This window comes from Panthera pardus, unplaced genomic scaffold (genome assembly GCF_024362965.1).
Source record: "Panthera pardus isolate Hobbes unplaced genomic scaffold, ASM2436296v1 HiC_scaffold_22, whole genome shotgun sequence".
Lineage (NCBI taxonomy): Eukaryota > Metazoa > Chordata > Mammalia > Carnivora > Felidae > Panthera > Panthera pardus.
The window spans coordinates 33,077,008-33,096,825 of record NW_026526788.1 but is presented as its reverse complement, the minus strand read 5'-3'; the positions used below and the strand labels follow the sequence as shown (position 1 = coordinate 33,096,825).

General features: G+C 38.0%; 1 protein-coding gene across 4 annotated transcripts in view; it reads left to right on the top strand.

Annotated features, from left to right (window-relative positions):
* PLA2G12B (phospholipase A2 group XIIB) overlaps nucleotides 1–19,818 on the top strand; it is a 30,397-nt gene that overhangs the window by 9,260 nt on the left and 1,319 nt on the right. For 2 of the 4 annotated variants that reach the window (XM_019444500.2, XM_019444499.2), the window contains exons 2-3: nucleotides 2,974–3,062; nucleotides 14,434–14,599. In XM_019444500.2, the coding sequence (XP_019300045.1) occupies nucleotides 2,974–3,062; nucleotides 14,434–14,599 (255 nt within the window). The remainder of the gene's footprint in view (nucleotides 1–2,973; nucleotides 3,063–14,433; nucleotides 14,600–19,818) is intronic. The other 2 variants (XM_019444501.2, XM_019444502.2) reach the window with 2 other exon arrangements.

Here is a 19,818-nt window from a genome sequence, read left to right as displayed (position 1 = left end):
CATCATATTTACTTGGCAATAAAAAAGAATGAAATTCTGACACACGTTACAACATAGATGAACCTTGAAAACATGCTAAGAAGCCAGAAACAAAAGGCCACATATTGTATGATTTCATTTATGTGAAATGTCCAGAATAGGCTAATTTACAGAGATAGAAAGTTGATTAGTGATTGCCTAGGGCTAATAGATAATCTCATCTTGGAAGCAACATACCTCCACTTCTGCCATGTTTTCTAGGTCGCATAGACCAACCCTGGGACAATATACAAGGGCATGAATGCCAAGAGACTGGGATCGCTGGGTGCCATCTTGAATGATGATCTCATACACTCATTTTACCACAGAAACAAATACCAAACAGACTGTGGCAGAGACTGCTTATTGTATCCTAATATCTTCCCCTTTGTCCGTAGTAATAAACCCCTCCCTACAATTTTAAGCTGGGCTCATGGTGCCTACACTGAATAAAAACCTCAATTCCTAGCCCATTTTTGCCAGTAGATATTGCTGTTTGATTAAGATCTGGCCAAAGGGAAATAAGAGGAAGTGATGTATAATTTTGGAATATGTTTATTAAAGAGAGGAGCTATGACCCTTCTAACTCCTTCTTTTATCCTGCTGTTTGTAATATGGATGTGTTGGCTGAAGCTCCATCTTGAACCATGAGGGCCAGGGTTGCATTCCAGGGCTGGTAGAGCAGAAAGTTAGAAGCAGTGTGGGTTCCAGAGAAGTGTAGATTTACCATATGAGCCCTATAATCTTTAATTCTGGGTTATGATATATTCTATCTTGTTTAAGCATCAGAATAATACAATATGTTGGAGACAGAATAAATATATGGTGAAAATGAATACTCTATTGAAGGACATAAAGGAAGACCCAACTAAATAGAAAACTGTACTATACCGATGTTTGGGAAGACAGAATATTATAAGAAATTCAGTTATCTCCAGGTTAATCTATAAAGTCAATGTACTTTCAATCAAAATCCTACACTATCACTTGTAGAATTTACTAAAATGACTCTAAAATTCATTGCAAAACTATAGGTCCAAGAGTAGTCAAAACAATTTTTAAGAGTAATAAGGAGTGGCACCTGGGTGGCTCAGTTGGTTGAGCATCCGACTTAGGCTCAGGTCATGATCTCATGGCTCATGAGTGGGAGCCTTGCGCCGGACTCTGTACTGACAGCTCAGAGCCTGGAACCTACTTCAGATTCTGTCTCCATCTCTCTCTGCCCCTCCCCCACTCAACACTGTCTCTCTCTCTCTCAAATATAAATAAACATTTTTTAAAAAGTTAAAAAAAGAATAATAAGGAGGGAGGTCCTTAAATCATAGACTTAATATCTAAAAATTAAAACAGAAAGGGGGATGCATAGGGAGCTTCAACTGTACTTGTAACAATTAAACAGAAAAAATATGTATAGTAAGTTTGGCTAAGTTAACATTTATTATGTTTGTGTAGTGGGCTCATGGATGTTTGTTTCTCTGATTTTCCTTCATAATACCAAATAATTAAAAATAAAATACCTTGTAGGAGAAGGTAAAAGAAAAGAAAGAAAAAATAAATGCTATATGCCTCACTCTGAGGATTAATTCTTAGCTTATTTCCTCAGTCTTATGCTCTGTCTTGCGTCTCCTAAAAAGGGGCAAAGGGTTGTGATAGAAGAACATGGGCTTTGGAGACATAAAACAGGAAATCTGGATTTATATCCTACTTCCCCCACTTAATACATGACTTAGGCAAGTCACACGCCCCCTTAGTCCCATTTTCCTTATCTGGATAACAGGATGAAAATGCTCACTGCCAAATTGTCCTGCAGGGCTCTCTCTCTCTCTCCTTTTTAAATTAATTGTTATTTTTTTATTTGGGAGAGAGAGAGAGAGAGAGAGAGAGTGAAGCAGAGAGAATCTCAAGTAGGCTCCATGCTCAGCGCAGAACCTCAGGCAGGGCTCAATCTCAACGCACCGTGAGATCATGACCTAAGCCGAAATCAAGAGTCAGGATGCTTAACTTACTTAGCTACCCACCCAGGTGCCTTCAGGGTTCTCTTTCCCAATGATGACTACCATCATTAACATTGACAACATTTCTTTCTCAATAATTGAAAGATTATAACATAACTCAAAAGTCATGTAGGAGAAACCAAGAAATTCAAAGCCTGCCAGATGGTTTCTGCTTAGTTCTATGATACAAAGTCTCACATACTGCATGGTAATGATTTCTATGCTCTTTGATCAATAATGCTTTGCCTATATTTATGGAATCTTGCAAAATTTCCTTCAAGATATTCTGAAAAAAGTTTTGTGGTACTGTTATAATTCTTATTTGTTAAATGTGTGATCAGGTAGTGTTCTGCTTTTTCTGTGCATGGCGTGTGGTCTTACAACGGATGGAGTAAGACACCTTGAGTTTTGGTTCCATTTTTCCATGGACCTTACCTTCAAAGTCATGCACTTAAGAAACATTAGAATTGTTAGTAAATAAATGCTCATAAAATTCTTTAAGATTAGGAGAGAAACGCCAACCTGGCATGAAGATTATTATCCTTTTATGACATTATCGTCGTCGTCACCATCATTGCCACCAAATTTGGATGTGAATATCTGGTGAGAAATGATGACTTAAAAAAAAATTTTTTTTTAATGTTTATTGAGAGAGAGAGAGAGAGTGCAAGCAAGCGAGTGGGGGAGGGTCAGAGAGAGGGAGACACAGAATCTGAAACAGGCTCCAGGCTCCAAGCTGTCAGCACAGAGCCGACCCGGGGCTCCAACTCACAGACTGTGAGATCATGACCTGAGCCAAAGTCGGATGCTTAACCAACTGAGCCACCCAGGCTCCCCAGAAATGATGACTTTTAAAGGAAAAATTGAATATGCTTTAAGATAATTTTTATTTGATGAATGTTCCCAAATGTTTAATTTCTAAATATTTCTTCCTGCTTCTTTCCTCTCTTTCTCCTGCTAGGAAAGGCACCAATGCCCAGACCCGGCTACAAGCCTCAGGAGCCCAACGGCTGCAGCTCCTATTTCCTGGGTCTTAAGGTACCAGAAAGTGTATGTACCGCCACAATTATTTTCTTAGTTGATTGGTTTTAACTAAGACAAGTCCGAGAGTTCTCACTAATGGGAGTGATCATTTATGGAATATAGCTTTAATGTTTATTTATTTTTTAGAGAGAGTAGGAGACAGAGTGCGAGCAGGGGAGGGGCAGAGAGAGAGGGAGACACAGAATCCGAAGCAGGCTCCAGGCTCCAAGCTGTCAGCACAGAGCCCGATGTGGGACTCAAACTCATGAACTGCAAGATCATGACCAGAGCCAAAGTCGGATGCTTAACCGACTGAGCCACCCAGGCATCCCTAATTAAGTATTTTAAATTGGATTCAGAGTAAGGGAGATAATTTTCAAAGAAAGTATCCAATATCCTCTTATCAAGGACAGTTGTCCCTCAGATAAGACCTTGTGTAGTGAACTTTAAAATCACCACTGCAAATACCAACCAAATATTAGGGGATCGAACATAACTTCATATGAAATCTGACAAGTGTGACTTATTTAAATTAATGAGACTTTCCTATGATGTCCTGAAGCCATTGGCACTGAACAGTGAGAGCTGGTTGCTATATTGTCAGGACTTTTGCAAGTGGTTGACCTCATGCCTGGTAGCACCAAACCAGCTATGTTTAGAGTTTTAAGATCATAGTAATCTGCACACACACACCCCCACACAAGCATGCCCCATCCCCACACACACATCTAGCCTCCGGCTAAACACTTCTCATCACACCAATGGCCATTTCTCAAGCTACTGGCCTCCCCTGAAAACAAGTAATAAACTGATTTCTTTCAAGACCTCTTGGGGGCCCTTTTATCTTTTTTACTTCAGAAAAGATGTGTTACATAAAATGTAGATAGAGGGATTTCCCATCTAAGCCATGATTTTGAATTGTGTCTTAATCAGGCTAAACATCACTTTTCTGCTGATTCAAAAGATTTTACTTTGTAATAGTTTTATAAGCAGCATAACGTTTACTCTTTTAATGCAAAAGCTGCCCACTAATGTGGCATAATTTGACAAATTGAGAAAAGGTCCCCTTTCCTCTTCCATTTGTCAGAAATTTATCTTAATATCACTCTTGGAAATTAATATTTTTCTTAGAAAAGGAAATTTGACTGCCATTGGCTAGACATTTTTCTTAATAAATATACAAATCTATGATATCTTGTGGGACAGTGACCCCTTTGATATGACACTCTTGTGCACTGTACAACCTGCACAGCCGTATTCCCAACCTCGCCCACAACCGTCAATGTGTGTATGGACACAGAAGAAAGACAATCTTTCCAAAAATATATTTATATTAGAGAAGCCCCTTTTTTGGCTAATATACTTTACTTGATTCCAAGTAGGAGCTATAGAAGTGGCATTAAAACCTCAATAAAGATGTAAAAGTGGGCTTGGGAGTTAAGATGGTGGAAGGTAGGGAGACCCTAGGCTGGGTTTCAAAACCCATCCTTTGAACACAGCTAGATAAACATCAAATCATTTTGAATATCCAAGAAATCGATCTGAGGACTGAAAGAGAAAAATGCACTAGTGGGATGCATAGGTGGCTCAGTCGACTGAGCATCCAACCCTCGATTTTGGCTCAGGCCATGATCCCAGGGTCGTGGGATTGAGCCCCTCATTGGGGTCTGCACTGAACATGAAGCTTGCTTAAGATTCTCTTTCTTGGGGCACCTGGGTGGCTCAGTCAGTTAAGCATCCAACTCTTGATTTTGGCTCAGGTCATGATTTCACAGTTCGTGAGATCAAGCTCTGCATCAGGCTCTGTGTAGACAGTGTGGAGCTTGCTTGGAAATCTCTCTCCCTCTCTCTCTGCCCTTCCCCCAGTAGCGCTCTTTCTCTCTAAATAAATAAATAAATAAATATGAAAAAAAATTTTAAAAGATTCTCTCTCTCTCTCTCCACCCCCCCCCCCCCCCACTTGGACCCTCTCTCCAGCTTGTGCTCTCCTCTCTTTCTTAAAAAAAAAAAAAAAAAAAAAAGCACAACTGAAGGTGAAAAAGCTGCCACAACATGGAAGGTAGAAGCTACAGAAAGTTGATTTCAGAAAGAGAAGAGCTGTGAGTGCTGTGATGGGGAGGGAGTCCTGATCATGGAGAGAGGAGTGAGAGGAAAACAAAGAGAGAGAGAAAAAAAAATGAAAGTGCGTGTGGGGAATTGCACAAGAAAAACTCTTCCCCAAAACCATTGACTGGAAAAATGAGAGGGGCTGAACACAGCAAGTTTTTATACACAGTGGTGCACAAAGTCTAAAGTTTTGGAGGTCAGCACCATTGCCAGGGTCATGTCTGGCAGGCTTAATGAGGCTCTGGTGGGGAAGGAGGGTGGAGACCCAGAAGTGGACAGCATGGCCTAAGGATCCCCTAGGTCACACCCCAACTAAGAGTGCATTTGGGAGAGGAAACACAGCCTCTCCAAGGGGAAAAGACCCAGCCAGCACCATTGAGCTGCCCTGTTCACTAACATAGGAATGGAGATGCTGGCTGGGGACAGTGAGCCTTGGTGCTGGCTTTCTGCCATGCTTTACCATAAACTCCAAACCTCTGTGTAGTCACTCAGCTGATATCTGGGACAAGCCGGCACTGGCCACAGTGCAGTGAGACTCTCTTCCAGAGGATCAGTGCAGCTCCGTGCACTATGCAGATCTCTAAAATTTAGAATTTTGAAACCCAGCCACACGCCTGAGATAAAACACAGGAGTGTCGTGCCACCCAGCAGTTGGACAGCTCAGATGCAGACAGGGTGAAGGTTGGGATCTGGCCAAAGCTGGGGACACAAGAGAGGTGATTGCTCTTCTGTGAGGACTTCCTGAAGAGTGGTGGGCACAAGCTCCTCATTTCAGGGATGAGAGAGCTGGTGACACCATTTTCACCCTGCCCATCAGCACTGACGGACTTCACTGAACAAAACAGTGCCACCAAGAGGATGGCAGAGCTACTTACACCAAGCCCTGCCCTCCTGTGCCCTGCAGATGCATCTCCACTAGAGCAAGTCCACTTGAGAATCAGTCCAGCAGGCCCCAACCCCAGAAGACCAGCACAAATCCCTCACATGCACCAAGTCTACCAATCATAGAATGTTACAAAACTTTAGCTCTAGGGGAAATAGGATCTAGCTTCCTTTTTTACCCACCCTTATGATACTGAAAAAACTATTTTATGATTTTATTTTATTTTATTTCTTAATTTATTACATATATATGTTTTGGGTTTTAAAGTTTTTATTTATTTATTTTGAGAGAAAGTGAGTGAACAGGGAAAGGGCAGAGAGAGAGAGAGGGAGAGAGAGAGAATCCTAAGCAGACTCTGCACCATCAGCACAGAGACCAAAGTGAGGCCAAACCCATGAACCATGAGATCATGACCTGAGCCAAAACCAAGTCAGTCAGTTAACCACCTGAACCATCCAGGCTCCCCACGTATATATGGTTTTTTTGGATCTAGCTTCTTTTAACAAGCAGACTTTGTGTTCCCCCACCTTAGGATACAGAAAAAGCGATTTTATTATTTATTTAATTTTAAAATGTTATTATATCTATATATCTATCTATTTTGGATCTGGCTCCTTTTAACAAGAAACACACAGGATCCAGCTTCCTTTTTTGTTTTTTGGGTTTTTTTTTTGGACCTTGACAATATGACAAGATGAACGAATTCATCCCAAAAGAAAGAACAGGAAGAAGTAACAGGCAGGGATTTTATCAATACAGATATACGTAAGATGTCTGAATTATAATTTAAACCAACAATTATAAGGATAGTAGCTGGGCTTCAAAAAAGCATAGAAGACACTAGAGAATCCCTTACTGCAGAGATAAAGGAACCAAAAATTAGTCAGGCCAAAATTAAAAATGTTATAACCAAGATACAAACACAAATAGATGCTATGACAATGGGGATGGATGAAATAGAGGAACAAATCAGTGATATAGAAGATAAAATTATGAAAATAAGCTGAAAATAAGAGTGAAAAAAAGGCATTGGATCACAAATGTGGACTTAGGGAACTCAGCAACAAAGCATAATAACATTAGTATCATAAGAGTTCCAGAAGATGAAGAGAAAGAAAAAGGGCCAGAAAGTTTGTTTGAGCAAATAACCAAGACATATCATAGTGAAATTCACAAAACACACAGACAAGACAAGAATCCTGGAAGCAGCAAGGGAAAAAAGTCCTTAACTTACAAGGAAAGGCAGATCAAGTTCATTCTAGCAGATTTGTCTATAGAAACTTGGCAGGCCAGAAGGGAATGGCATGATATATTCAACATGCTGAATAGGAAAAATATGCAGCCAAGAATACTTTATCCAGCAAGCCTGTCATTCAGAATAGAAGAAGAAATAAAGAGTTTCCCTGACAAAAACTAAAGAAGCTCATGACCACTAAATCAGCCCTGCAAGAAATATTACAGGGGTCTCTTTGAGTGGGGAAAAAAAGGACCAAAAGCAACAAAGACTAGACATCACCAAGAAACACCAGCTTTACAGGCAACACAAAGGCACTAAATTCATATCTATCAATAATCACGCTGAATGTAAATGGACTGAATGCTCTGATCAAAAGGCATAAGGTATAAGAATGGATTAAAAAAAAAAACCTGTCTATATGCTGCCTATAGGAGACTCACTTTAGACCTAAATACACCTGCAAATTGAAAGTGAAGGCATGGAGAACTATCTATCATGCTAATGGACATCAAAAGAAAGCTGGCGTAGCCATACTTATATCAGACAAACTACATTTTAAACCAAAGACTGTAATAAGAGCTGAAGAAGGGCATTAATAACAATTAGAGGGTCTATCCATCAAGATCTAACAATTTATTCCCCATACTTGAAACACCCAAATATATAAATCAATAACAAACGTAAAGAAACTCATTAAAATAATATAATAATAGTAGGGAACTTTAACACCCCCGCTTACAGCAATGGATGGGTCATCTAAACAGAAAAATCAACAAGGAAACAATGGCTGAATGACACACTGGACAGAATGGACTTAACAGATATATTCAGAACATTTCACCCTAAATTAGCAGAATACACATTATTTTCTTCTTTCTTTCTTTCTTTCTTTCTTTCTTTCTTTCTTTCTTTCCCTCTTTCCTTCCCTCTTTCTCTCTTTCTTTCTTCCCTGAGTAGGCTTCATGCCCAGTGCAGAGCCCAACACAGGGTTTGAATCCATGACCACAAGATCAAGTCCTGAGCTGAGCTCGAGTCAGATGCTCAAAAACTGACCCGCCCAGGTGCCCTCCACATTCTATTCAAGAGCCCATGGAACATTCTCCAGAATAGATCACATACTGGGTCACAAATCAGCCCTCAACAAGTACAAAAAGACTGAGATCATATCATGCATATTTTCAGACCACAATGCTATGAAACTTGAAGTCAACCACAAGAAAAAATTTGGAAAGACCACAAATACAGGGAGGTTAAGAACATCCTACTATAGAATGAATGGCTTAACCTGGACATTAACAAAGAAATAAAAAAATACGTGGAGGCAAATGAAAATGAAAACATGCAGTCCAAAACCTTTGGGATGTGGCAAAAGCAGTCCTAAGAGGGATGTATATTGCAGTACAGGCCTGCCTTAGGAGACAAGAAAAGTCTCAAGTATACAACCTAACCTCACACCTAAAGTAGCTAGAAAATGAATAGCAAATAAAGCATAAAGCCAACAGAAGAAGGGAAATAATAAAGATTAGAGCAGAAATAAATGATATGGAAACAACAACAAAAACAGTAGATCAAGAAAACTAAGAGCTGGTTCTTTGAAAGAATTAATAAATTGTTAAGTCCCTAGCCAGACTTATCAAAAAGAAAGAAGAAAGGATGAAAAAAGGTAAAATTACAAATGAAGGAGGAGTGATCACAACCAACACCACAGAAATATAAACAATTATGACAAAATATTATGAAAATTTTATGTCAACAAACTGGGAAATCTGGAAGAAATGGACAAGTTCCTAGAAACCTACAAACTAGCAAAACTGAAACAGGAAGAAATGGAAAATTTAAACAGACCCATAACCAGGGCACCTGAGTGGCTCAGTTGGTTAAGCATCTGACTTTTGGTTTTGCTCAGGTCATGATCTCATGGTTCGTGAGTTTGAGCCCCACATCAGGTTCTACACTGTCAGTGTGGAGCTTCCTTGGGACTCTCTCTCTCTGTCTCTCTCTCTCTCTCTGACCCTTCCTTGCTTTTACTCTTTCTGTCTTTCAAAATAAATAAATAAAAACTTTTTAAAAACAGGCACCATTTAAAAAGACCTATAACCAGCAAAGAAATTGAATCAGTAATAAAACATCTCCCAACAGAGGCAGCTGGGTGGCTCAGTCAGTTGAGCACTTGACTCTTAGCTTTGGCTCACATTTGAGTGTCGAGTCAGGCTCCATGCTGGGTCTGAAGCCTGTTTAAGATTCTTTCTCCCTCCCTCTATTGCTCATGGTCTCTCTCTCTCTCTCTCTCTCTCTCTCTCTCTCTCTCAAGAAAAATAATCTTCCAACAAACAAAAGTCCAGGGCCACCTGGCTTCCCAGGGGAGTTCTACCAGACATTTAAAGAAGAGTTAATACCTATTCCTCTCAAACTGTTCCAAAAAACAGAAATGGAAAGAAAACTTCCAAACTCATTATACAAGGCCAGCTTTACCTTTATTCCAAAACCAGAGATCCCACTAAAAAGGAAAACTATAGGCTAATATCCCTGATGAAACTGGATGCAAAAATTCTCAACAAGATACTAGAAAATCTAATTCAACAGTACATTAAAAGAATTATTCACCATGATCAAGTGAGATTTATTCCTGGTTGCAGGACTGGTTCAATATTTGCAAATTGATCAATACAATACACCCCATTAATAAAAGAAAGGTTAAGAACCATATGATCCTCTCAATAGATGCAGAAAAGCATTTGACAAAATAAAGCATCCATTCTTTTTTTAAGATGTTTATTTATTTTGAGAGAGAGAGAGAACAAGTGGAGGAGGGGCAGAGAGAGAGGGAGAGAGAGAATCTCAAGCAGCTCTGTGCTGCCAGCATAGACCCCAACACAGGGCTCAAAATCACAAACCGTGAGTTCATGACATGAGCCAATATCTGAGTCAGACACTTAACTGACTGAGCCACCCAGGTGCCCCTTGTTTATCTTTTAAAAAATGTTTATTTATTAATTTTGAGAAACAGAGAATATGAGTGGGGTAGGGGCAAAGAGGGAGAGGGAGAATCCCAAGGAGGCTCCACACTGTCAGCACAGAGCCATCCTTCTTGGCAAGGAAGAAGTCAGACTTTCACTATTTACAGATGACATGATACTCTATATAGAAAACCCAAAAGAGTCCACCAAAACATTGCTAGAACTAATGCATTAACTCAGTAAAGTTGCAGGATATAAAGTCAATGTACAGAAATCTGTTGCACTTCTGTACACCAATAATGAAGCAGCAGAAAGAGAAATCAAGGAATTGATCCCATTTACAATTGCACCAAAAACGATAAGATACTTTGGAATACACCAAAGTAAAGAGGTAAAAGATGTGTACTCTGGAAACTATAGAACACTTATAAAAGAAATTGAAGAAGACACAAAGAAATAGAAAGACATTCCATGCTTATGGATTGGAAGAACAAATATTATTAAAATGTCTATACTACCCAAAGCAATCTACACATTTGATGCAATCCCTATCAAAATAACACCAGCATTTTTCACATAACTAGAATAAACAATCCTAAAATTTGTACGGAACCACAAAAGATCCTGAATAGTCCAAGCAATCTTGAAAAAGAAAAGAAGTTGGAGGCATCACGATTCCAGACTTCAAGCTATATTACAAGGCTGTAGTGATTAATATAGTATGGTACTGGGCCAAAAACAGACACATAGATAAATGGAACAAAACAGAAAACCCAGCAATGTACCCACAACTTATATGGTCAACTAATCTTTGACAAAACAGGAAAGAATATCCAATGGAAAAAAGATAGTCTCTTCAACAAATCGTGTTGGAGAAACTGGACAGCAACATGCAGAAGAATGAAACTGGACCACTTTCTTACACCATACACAACAATAAATTCAAAATAGATGAAAGACCTAAATGTGAAACAGGAAGCCATCAAAATCCTAGAGGAGAACACAGGCAGTAACCTCGCTGACATCGGCCGTGTCAACTTCTTACTCGATATGTCTCCTGAGTCAAGGGAAACAAAAGCAAAAATAAACTATTGGGACGTCATCAAGATAAAAACCTTCTTCACTGTAAAGGAAACAACAAAACTAAAATGCAATTTTCATAATGGGAGAAGATGTTTGTGAAAGACATATCTGATAAGGGGTTAGTACAAAATGTATAAAGAACTTATCAAACTCAACACCCCAAAAAACAAATAATGCAATTAAGAAATGGACAGAAGATGTGAATAGACATTTTTCCCAAGAAGATATCCAGATGGTTAACAGACACATGAAAAGATGCTCAACATCACTCATCATCAGAGAAATACAAATAAAATACAATGAGATATCATCTCATACCTGCCAGAATGGCTAAAATTAACAACACAGAAAACAATAGCCAAAGTATGGAAAGAGCCCAAGTGTCCATTGACTGACTAATGGATAAAGAAGATGTGAGATACACACACACACACACACACACACACACACACACACTGGAAGAGGAAGAGTGCTCAGCCATCAAAAGGAATGAAGTCTTGCTGTTTACAATGACATGGATGGAGCTAGAGTATATTATGCTAAGTGAAATAAATCAGTCACAGAAGATAAATACCATACAATTTCACCCATATGTGGAATTTAAGAAAGAAACAGATGAACATATGGGAAGGGGGGAAAAAGAGAGAGAGCGAATCAAACCACAAGAAACTTTATGATAGAGAACAAACTGAGGGCTGATGGAGGGAGGTGGGTGGGTGGATGGGCTAAGTGGGTAATGGGTATTAAGGAGGGTACTTGTCATGTTGAGCACTAGGAGTTATATGTAAATGTTGAATCACTAAATTCTACTCCTGAAAACAATATTACATTATATGTTAACTAACTAGAATTTAAATTGAATTTTGAAAAAATTAAAAAAAAAGAAATGTAAATGTGGATGGAAATTAGGATGGACACACTGCTTCATCAAGGCTTGACTTGTGATCAAAATTTTCTCTTCTTCAGTTTTGAAGCTTTCCCTTCCCCTTCACTTGTTTTTCTGTAGAATCCTTTGTTCCAGGAACTTGGTATGGATGGCTGGCACCAGTGTTTGACATTCCTATCACATCTGCCCAGATCCTGTATTTTCCTATAAAACCCCTCAACCTCCTACCCAGGGTGGGGGCTTTCACTCTTGGAGGCATTAGCCTGCTGCAGCCTCCTTTGTATGGCAAAATAATAGACTATCTCCCTTCTTTATCCCTAAATCTGTCTTCGTATTACATATTTCAGCTCTGGAGCACAGAGGTTGGTTTTTGACAACAGTATGCACTCTATTTTGGGAGTAATGTCATTTTATTTACTGGTACAAGTATTGTCTAGGACCAGTTCAAGAATTTCCAATTCAGTTGAACTGAATGATAGCGACTATACTCATCTATCTAATTAATTCTCAGTTACCTCTGCTGATATACATTTAATTTTTGGGATGAGGCACGAACAAAGTAGTTTCCTTCAGGTGTCAGATGATAGGAATTTACCCAGAATTGCAGAGCCCAGGCTGTTGCCTAGCCTAATGAGTTACATTACCTCTTACTGTAACAATGGATTTTATTTTCTTTTTCTTAGAAGGGTATTTTATTTTATTTACCTTTTTAAAGAGCTTTTTCTAAAAACGTTTATTTATTTATTTTGAGAAAGAGCATGAACAGGGGAGGGGCAGACAGAGATAGAGAGAGAATCCCAAGCAGGCTCCAAGGTGACAGCACAGAGCTTGATGTGGGGCTTGAGCTCACAAACTGTGAGATCATGACCTGAGCTGAAATCAAGAGTTGGACACTCAACCGACCAAACCACCCAGGAGCCCCTATTTTATTTTTATTAGTTTTCATGCCCAGCATGAAGCCTAACGTGGGACTTGAACTCAAGACCATGAGATCAAAATGTGAGCTGAGATCAAGAGTTGGATATTTAACCAACTGAGCCACTCAGGGGGCCCTGTCAGAAGGGCATTTGAAACACCAAAGTCCATAGTCTGTTTTAAGTGGTCTTGGAGCAAAAGTTCAGATAAGAGAGCATTTAAGGAGAGCCAAGTGGAAAGGATCTATAATAGCTGATTAATCAATCTCCACCCATACTGTGAAACCATATTTCCACACCTTCCACTTGGGTTCAAGTTTATATTATCAGAAGAACTGCAAAAGATTCTAAGATGCTCTACCAAAGTCTAAATGCCCCTGTTCCAAACTATTTCACATACCACAGAATGATCACTCTCTGTAATCACTCATTCTATCATGTTCCTTCTTTGCTCAAGTCTTTATCAAATCTTACTAGGTACTTTGGAAGTCAGAACCATCCACCAACTTACCTTTCTTAAAAAAATAACAAATAAACAAATAAATTCCTGCTAAGACCCTTGAAACACCAAACTGACTTGCTCACATATGATTTGCTCATTATCTCTTTTCTTTACCCTCATATCTAATAATTCTCTAAAAAAAAAAACACGTAGAGTTATCAAACTCTAGATGTGGCATTCTATGAAGTTACTCAGTTTATGCCACAACATTTACAGATGTTTATAGGAGGCTTAATACATTTATGTGTGTGTGTGTTAGATATTGACATTTAACCATAGTCCCCTTGTGGTCAGGAATCATGTGTTCTATACCCCACTCTGCTCCCTGACATGTACAGACAAGACACATGCCTTTAAAACAGTATATGGGGTGGGTTTCTAATAAATGCTGGTGACCTCTTGGTGAACTGAGCCTTGATTTTTTATACTTCTGAGCCTTTGAATCTTTTGCTCAAATTAAATCTCACATAATATAGGTTTTAGTTAAATTTGGAAGTCCTGCAGCTCTGCCCTCTTCACTAACCCTCTGATGTTTATTTTCATCCCTGTAGTGGCCTGTGAATTTGAAAATTACTAAATCCAAAAGAAAAAGAAGAAAATGGACTATTCAGAATTAATAAGCTAATAACCAAACCATAATTGAAACTTAACATCCTGCAGCTGTCAACCTTATGCATTCTCTCAAGTCACTGGTATTTCTGAATTGATCTGATGTGTAACAGGAATTTGAGAACTGGCCTGTCAATAACAAGGTGGGCAAGGTTGCCTAAGGTCCTTGGTCCAAACGTGGCCTTTTCTTCCTTCTCTTTTCTTCCTTCACTTTTCTCCAGATGGATTTGGGCATTCCAGCAATGACCAAGTGCTGCAACCAGCTGGACGTCTGTTATGACACCTGTGGTGCCAACAAGTATCGCTGTGATGCAAAATTCCGATGGTGTCTCCACTCTATCTGCTCTGATCTGAAGCGGAGTTTGGGTTTTGTCTCCAATGTGGAAGGTAGGTATCTTAAGGGAATCTACTGGTGAGCAGGGAGTTTTGTTCCTGTTTTCATACAGAAAGGTATCCAGAGCCCCTTTACGCAAAGAGACCATTAGAGCTCACTGAACTTTCTTTATAGAACACTGTGACGAATGTTAAGAAGGGTGAAGGAAGATTCTGGGCATTCCTTCACTAAAGTTCTTGCTGTCCTGCCCAGGAGCTGCTGGCACCACTCCTGATGGATAGGGCTACACCAAAGCCTTTCCAGAGATATAAAAATCTATCCTTTAAGACTGGAGAAAGAGTTGCCCAACTGGCTTTGGTTATTCATTCCACTATTAAATAATTTTCCATATCAGGAATTTTTCTGTAGGACCACTTGGTTTGGTTTAAGCCCTTTTTTTCCTTATTTTGTTTTCAGTTGGGGAAAGCATTTTTTAAAACCTATCTTTTTTGTTTAAGCTCTTTGTATTCTTCAGGATAATTATTTTTAAACAACTGCTTAGCTACCCAGTTTCTAGCACTGATTGTGTAATTTCCTTTTCCTAATTCACCTTTGGAAAAGCTTTAATCCTTTAGTTTCTGAAGCCAGAACATTATATTCAGGTATTCGCATTATATATTTTTAGATGGCAAAGTTTGAAATTTAAGCTTATAAGGAGTTGGCCTCATGCCACTGAGAAAGTCAGCAGTAGAAAGAATTTTGGATCATTTTCATAGATCGCTGTCTAGAGTGTAGTCCTAAAGTGAATGTGTGAAGGCTTCAAAATATGAATAATTAATTGGGCACTGTAAAAGGGAGTATCACTCTCTCTGTACCTACAAAAGGTGAATAAGTGCCTGCTGCTAATCTAAGGTCAGGTCAAGTTACTTCCTCTAAGCAATGTCCTATTGATTTTTTCTCCCAAATATCTCTTTGATATACCACTTGCCTGCTTACTGCAAGTTAATCTAATCTTTGGATCCCATCCAATCTATTTTCCTCATAGGGACCAGATACATTTTTGTACCATATAAATCCAGTCATTTCCACCCTCTGTGTAAGCCCTTCAATTGGTTCCTCTTCCTTAGGAATAAATCCAAACTCCTTAGTATGATATACATAGCCTTTCCTGATCCAGCGCTACCCTAACTCTCCAGCATTATTTTGCTTCTTTCTGATTTCTCTCCTGACTTCTGCCATTCCAAACTACTTGGGTTGATGAACCATATTTTTCTGCCTCTGCAGTTCCCTCTGCTTGGAACACTCTGATCATTTTTTGTTGTTGTTGAAATAGCTTTATTGATATGTAATTCACATACTATACAATTCAACCATTTAAATGCTTTTAAAATATGTTCACAAAGCTAGGCAATCAGGCCCATAATCAATTCTAGGACATTCTGACCACACCAAAAGGAATCCCCATAGCCATGAACAATCCCTCTTTCTTTTCCTTTCCTGGCCTTTGGCAACCATGAATCTGCTTTCTACCTCTATTGATTTGTCTGTTCTGGACATGTCATATAAATGGAATCATAAAATATGTGGTCTTTTGTGACAGACATTTTTAACTTAGCAAAGTTTATCTGTGTTGTAGCATGTATCAGTATTTTGTTCCTTTTTATTGCTAAGTTATAGTCCATTCATTATATGGATATAATGTATTTTCTTTATCCATTCATCAAACGAAGGACATTTGGGTTGTTTGTACCTTTGGCTATTATGAATAATTCTGGTATGAACATTGATATATAAGTTTTTGTGGAGACATATCTTTTCATTTCTCTTGGGTATATATCTGAGTGGGGGGGGGGATTCTGGGTTATATGGTAATTTTATGACAAACTGTTTTCCAAAATAGCTGCACCATTTCACATTCTCACCAGCAATGTATTAAGGTTCCAATTTCTCTACATCCTTATCAACCTTTGTTATTATCTGTCTTTTTGATTATAGATCTTAGAGAATGTGAAATGGTATCACATTGTGGTTTTGATTTGCATTTCCCTGATTGCTAATAATGTTGATTATATTTTTATGTGCTAGTTGGACATTAAATATCTGCTTTGGAGAAATGTTTAATCAGATCCTTTACCTCTTTTTAAATTGGCTTACTTATCTTTTTTATTATTGAGTTGTGAGTATTCTTTATATATTCTGGACACAAGTCCCTTATCAGATACATGCTTCACTAATATTTTCTCTCTTTTTGTGGTTTTTTTTTTCACTTTCTTGATGAAATTATTTGCAAAGCAGATGTTTTGCATTTCAATAAAGTCCAACTTACCTATTTTTTTCCTTTTGTTGCTTGTACTTTTGGTGTCATATATAAGAAGGCTTTGCTTTATCCAAGGTCACAAAGATTTGCTCCTATGTTTTCTTCTAAGAGCTTTGTTTTAGCTTATACACTTAGGTCTATGATCCACTTTTAATTTTTGTGTATGATGTAAGAAAGAGATCCAACTTCATTCTTTTGTATGTGGATATACAAATGTTCCTGCATATTGTTGAAAGACGTTTCTCATACTCAGTTGTTTTTGCACCCTTATCAAAAATCAGTGGAACAGAAATGCAGTATTTATTTCTAGATTTTCAATTCTATTTCGTTGATCTATGCCAGTGACACATGGTATTTATTATTATGGTTTTGTAGTAAACTTTGAAATCAGGAAGTAATCTTCAACTTTGTTCTTCTTTCTCAAGATTGTTTTGGATATTCTAGGTCCCTTGAATTTTCTTATGAATTTTAGGTTCAGCTTGTCAATTTCTGCAAGAAATGGCAGTTGGAAATTTGGTAGAGATTTTGTTAAATCCGGAGATCAGTTTGAGGCATGTTACCATCTAACAAAATTATGTTTCCTGATCAATGAACATGAATGTCTTTCCATTTATTTGGATTGTCTTTAATTTCTTTCACAGTGTCTTCTAATTTACAGAACACAAGTCTTACACTTCTTTTGTTTAAATTAAGTACTTTATTCGTTTTTTTGTTATTATAAATGAAATTATTATCTTAATTTTATTTTCAGGTTATTCATTGATAATGTACAGAAATAAACTGATTTTGTATATTGATCTATTATCCTGCAACCTTGCTGAACTCACTTATTTTTTTTTTTAATTTTTTTTTAACGTTTATTTATTTTTGAGACAGAGAGAGACAGAGCATGAACAGGGGAGGGTCAGAGAGAGAGGGAGACACAGAATCTGAAATGGGCTCCGGGCTCTGAGCTGTCAGCACAGAGCCCGATGCGGGGCTCGAACTCACAGACCGTGAGATCATGACCTGAGCTGAAGTCGGCCGCTTAACCGACTGAGCCACCCAGGCGCCCCTGAACTCACTTATTAATTTTAATAGATTTTAGTGGATTCCTTGAGCTTTTCTATACATAAGATAATGCCATTTACATATCATCTTCCTTTCCAATTTGGATACCTTTTACATATTCCTCTTGCCAATTGTCCTGTCTAGGGGTTCCAGTACAATATTGAATAGAAGTGTTGAGAGCAATGTCAAGAGCAAATAAACAAATGGTACTAAACAACCAATGGGTTGAAGAAGAAATCAAAAGAGAAATAAAGAAACATTGAGACAAATGAAAATGGAAATACAACATACCTAAACTTATGAGATGCAGCAAAAGCAGTTCTAAGAGGGAAATCCATAGCAGTAAATGCCTACATCAAGAAAAAAAGATCTTGAATACATAGCTCAACTTTACACCTCAAGGAACTAGAAAAAGAAAAACATTGGAGCCCAAAGTTAGTAGAAGAAAGTGAATAACAAAGATCAGAGCAGAAATAAATGAAACTAAGACTAAAATAACAATAGAAAAGATAAATGAAACTAGGAGCTGTTTTGTTTTGTTTTTTTTTAAAGATGAAGAAAATAGACAAACCTGTAGCTAGACTAATTAAAAGCTAATTTGAGAGGACTCAAATAAATAAAATCAGAAATAGAAGAGGAGACATTACAACTGATACCACAGAAATACAAAGGATCACAAAAGACTACTATGAATAATTATATGCTAATAAATTGGACAACTGAGGAGAAATGGGTAAATTCCTAGAAACATGCAGTTCCTAGGAACATTCAGTTCTTACTGAAACTGAATAATGAAAAATAGAATCTGAACAGACTGATTATTAGTAAAGTGATAGAATCAGCAAAGATCTCTCAACACATGAAAGTCCAGAACAAGATAGACTTTTATTTTTCAACTTTTTTTTTTGAGAAAGAATACAAGTGGGGGAGAGGGGCAGAGGAAGACAGAGAGAGAGAGAGAGAGAGAGAAAGAGAGAGAGAGAGAATTCCAAGCAGGCTCCATGCTCAGCACAGAGCCCAACACAGGGCTTGATCTCACAACCATGAGATCATGACCTGAGCAGAAATCAAGAGTTAGATGCTTAACTGACTGAGCCACCCAGGCACCCCAAAATGGACTTTCTAAGTGGCTTCAACATTTAGAGAGAAATTAATCATCCATTTAAATCGTTCCAACATTTCAAGAAGAATTAAGCATCCATTCAAATGACTTCAACATTTAAGGAAGAATTAACACCAATCCTCAAATTCTTCCAAAAACTGAAGAGAAGGGAGCACTTCCAAACTTACTTTATGAGGCCAGTATTATTCTGATACCAAAACTAGCCAAGGACGCCATAAGAAAAAAAAACTACAGATAAATTTCTGATGAATATAGATGCAAAAATCCTCAACAGAATATTAGCAAACCTAATTCAATAATATTAAAAGGATCATACATCATGATCAAGTGGGCTTTATTCAAGGGAAGCAAGAATTGTTCAACATCGGCAAATCAGACAATGCGATACAGCACATTAACAAAATGAAGGATAAATATTGTATGATCCTCTCAATGGATGCAGAAAAAGCATTAACAAAATTCAACATTCATTTGTGAAAAAAACCTCTCACCACAGTAGGTATAAAGGGAACATACCTCAACATAATAGAGGCCATATGTGACAAGCGCACGGCTAACATCATACTCAATGGAGAAAAGCTGAAAGCTTTTTCTCCAAGATGAGGAACAAGACAAGGATGCCAACTTTCACCACTTTTAACATAGTATTGGAAGTTCTAACCAGAGCAATTAGGCAAAAAGAAGAAATAAAAGATATCCAAATTGGAATCAAAGATGTAAAACTACCACTATTTGCAGATGACATGATATCATATATGGAAAACCCTAAAGTCTCCACAAAGAAAAACATAAACCTATTAGAA